Source organism: Amblyomma americanum, chromosome 5 (assembly GCF_052857255.1).
Source record: "Amblyomma americanum isolate KBUSLIRL-KWMA chromosome 5, ASM5285725v1, whole genome shotgun sequence".
Classification (NCBI taxonomy): domain Eukaryota; kingdom Metazoa; phylum Arthropoda; class Arachnida; order Ixodida; family Ixodidae; genus Amblyomma; species Amblyomma americanum.
In genome coordinates this window covers 185,711,976-185,715,320 of record NC_135501.1, presented here as the reverse complement: position 1 = coordinate 185,715,320, position 3,345 = coordinate 185,711,976, and the positions used below count along the sequence as shown (strand labels likewise).

The window sequence follows — 3,345 nt, the reverse complement described above, 5'->3', positions numbered from 1 at the left end:
GCCCATTCGACAAACTTATGAAGGGAGCTAACAGTCACCGAAACCAAGGTGCATAGGGGAATGTTTTTTTTAAGTGTTGTGCTTATCAGTGGGATATTATAGTACTTAGATTAATAAATCGCTTAAAGCAAATTACTTATAAAGCAGCAGAAAAAACAACCATGCCGCCGGTGGGATCCGAACCCACGACCTCGGAGTATCGCCTCCGGTGCTCTTACCAACTGAGCTACGGCGACGGCTGTCCAATCTGCTGCTCTCGTGGGTATTTATGTTCATTGGGTGTAAGCGAATATATATATATATATATATATATATATATATATATATATATATATATATATATATATATATATATATATATATATATATATATATATATATATATATATATATCCACACGACCACATGGCTATGAGGTGGTATCATATGGTCTTATGACAACTCTATCGGATGTCATCCCTTCACTTCACATCACCCCATCGGACGTTAATGTCAAAGGTCAACCCAAAGGCGACTTAAAAGTCAAAGGTTGGAGGTCAACGAAAGGTCATGGGTCAATGTGAGGGGTCAAGGATTTGACACCATAACTGTATTGCATATCTGACGTGGTTGGGCTGAAGGTCGTTCAAGGTCAGTCTCCGGCCTACGGTGCGACTGCTTTGCCTAGCGTAGTGAAGCTTTTCGCTTTATAAGAGGGGCAAAGAGAAACGAGGAGGTGCCAATGGTTTCTGATTCCTCCTAAGCGGATTACCGCACTGACCTCAAACGTTTTTTCATTGCCGTGCACCTCTGCGACGACTATCCAGGTGGAGTCAACGGCACGTGCTCTGACGCACGACACGTACGACTCCGAGGGCTTCGCCGACTTCACGGGCATGCTCCTGACGTACTCGGCGTTCAAGCGCCTACCGGCCGCCGAGCGCAACAGGGTTCCTCCGGACCTCGGCCTCAACGCCGAGATGACTTTCTTCGTGTCGCACTGCCTCAAGTGGTGCGGCACGAGCAAAACAAACCAGCGTCGACGACCCGGCGGACGCTACTGGCACACGCGGTCCCGATGCCTCGTGCCCCTCATGAACATGCCCGAGTTTTCCGCCGCGTTCTCCTGCAAGGCGGGCTCCTTTATGAACCCCGCAAAGAAGTGCACTTTCTGGTGAAGTTTCTCGCGGAACGCCAGGACTCAGGACCGCCCTGTTCGCCCACTTTTGTGCCTAAATTGAATGTCAATACTTTTTCGTACCGAATAACGAATAACTCTACTGCTACGCGTTACATATTGCTATCGCTAATGAACTCTCTCGTTTTGAACTGTAGTGAATATCAACCTTGAGTTTCTGAAGTTGCTCTGTAAAACTTGCGCGTGCTATGATTTTGCTATGGTACTTCGCCTACGGGTGCTTTGTTTTGCTTTTCTGCTGTTGGATAATATTATTTTTATCGGTGTTCAGAATTTGAAATGAACACTGTGGACCTGAAAACTGCAACCTAGAATTTGTTACGTCTCTGCGTAGCTCACGTTATTATTGTGGCACTCAGCTTGCGCTCTGATCCGTGGTGCTGTGCAGGTGTTACGAGCACTTACTGTCCTACAGATCAGGTGCTCTGCTATTTAACAATCCCGCTAAAAATACCTGTCTTCTCTGTCTCGTCTAAGGGAATAAGTTTATTACAGAAAAAAAATGTGGTTTTTATGCATCAGTAGCATCGAGTGCATTTGACGTCGATAATTTTCGCACACATATGGTTGCCGTTTCCAGTAAATAAGCAACGTTATAGGTACATCATAACTTCTTAAAAATAAAGGTGATTACTGTTGTGCCCAATTATTTTGGGAATCTAAAGAAACATATTTTTAATATGCTTAACAGGGAACGACTAACCATGTTAAAAAAATGCTTTTTTTAGCGCGGGGCTGCTGTGAAGCAGACATTCGGATTCCTTTTCACAATGACATCTGCTCTGGGGTGATACAAGGCCTTTTCAAACTTGTACCTAACCTAAGAAGCCTCCATGAAATTGCTTTCCTCCCAAAACACAATCGCAATCTGTTTCGTTCATTTGAGAATGTTTTAACCTTTATAGTCATTTATATAGGCTTCAGGGAACATACTGACATTGTCTTCCACCCAAAACACATTCGTAATCTGTTTGTGTTCCATTCAGGGAGTTCTAACCTTTATATTCATTTATATAGGTTTCGCGAATCATAGTGCAGGCAGGGTCAATATACGTACAACTCTGCGCGCCCCCTAGGGGGATGTACACACTCCCTAGGGGCGATATACACACCCCCTAGGGGAGATGTACACACCGCCTTGGGGGGTGTATGCACCCCTTTTTACCCCCTTGTTTCTCTGAAGGCACCTCCTTAGTTAGTAACGAACTTTTTACACACAACTGAATAAGGGCATGTAATGCACTAAGGTACACACCGTCCATAGCCGGCTTGTGGTAGACGAAATCACGACTTACACCATAGGTTTCAGGGAACATACTGAAATTGTCTTCACCCAGAACACATTGGTAATCTGTGTTCAGTTCAGGGTGTTTTAACCTTTATAGTGATTTATATAGGTTTCGCGAATCATAGTGTGGGCAGGGTCGATATACGTAGTAAATTTCGGGAGGAAATATCAATATAACAATTTGTTTATATTGATATTTTTGAGAGACGGCAGCTTTTGCTCTCAAATGGCTCGTCACGCAGTGTGGGAATTAGCGGTGCGGAAAAGAATATCTTTAATGCAGGGCTGAAAGCATATTATGAGCTTACAAACAAAAGCCAGATTCACTAAAGTTCTTTTTTTTGTTTTCACTTAGCGAATTCACCGGTTAAAAGCAAAGGTAGAAACTTTAGAAGTGTAGTTTTTGTATAAATTAAGTGTCAATTTCTTCCACCAGGGCGGGGCATTCAGGCCTTCATTTGTGCGTGTATGGACGAGGTCTGTGTAGCAGGTTTAAATAAAGATGTATTCGGGTAATTCCTGCTTCCGAGCTTGCATTTGCTGAGTGGATTCCAAGAGAAGGCAAGCGTAGCAGGGGGCGGCAGAAGGTTAGTTGGGCGGACGAAATTAAGAAGTTTGCGGGGTTAATTAGAGAGACATGGGTGAAGCCTTTGCCCTGCAGTGAACGTAGTCAGGCTGATGATGATGATGATGATGATTATGATGATGATGATAAATATCACACCCATCTCGGTATGATGTTCTGGGGCGCGTGGGGGCCCTTCTGAGGCAAGAGGAAGACAAGAAGTAGGCGCAGCGCGAGCCACGCATTGTTCCGCCACGCTTACATCTCAAATCCTCGGCTGCAATTCAGTTTGCAACGGCGCAGTCAGATCAGTCA

General features: G+C 44.5%; 1 protein-coding gene across 1 annotated transcript in view; it reads left to right on the top strand.

The window, feature by feature from the left end:
- Nucleotides 1-2,979, top strand: part of LOC144133189 (neprilysin-1-like) — a 14,752-nt gene extending 11,773 nt beyond the window's left edge. The window contains exon 4 of the mRNA XM_077666079.1: nucleotides 807-2,979. Within this exon, the coding sequence (XP_077522205.1) occupies nucleotides 807-1,157 (351 nt within the window). The 3' untranslated portion in view covers nucleotides 1,158-2,979. The remainder of the gene's footprint in view (nucleotides 1-806) is intronic.
- Nucleotides 2,980-3,345: the final 366 nt, after the last annotated feature.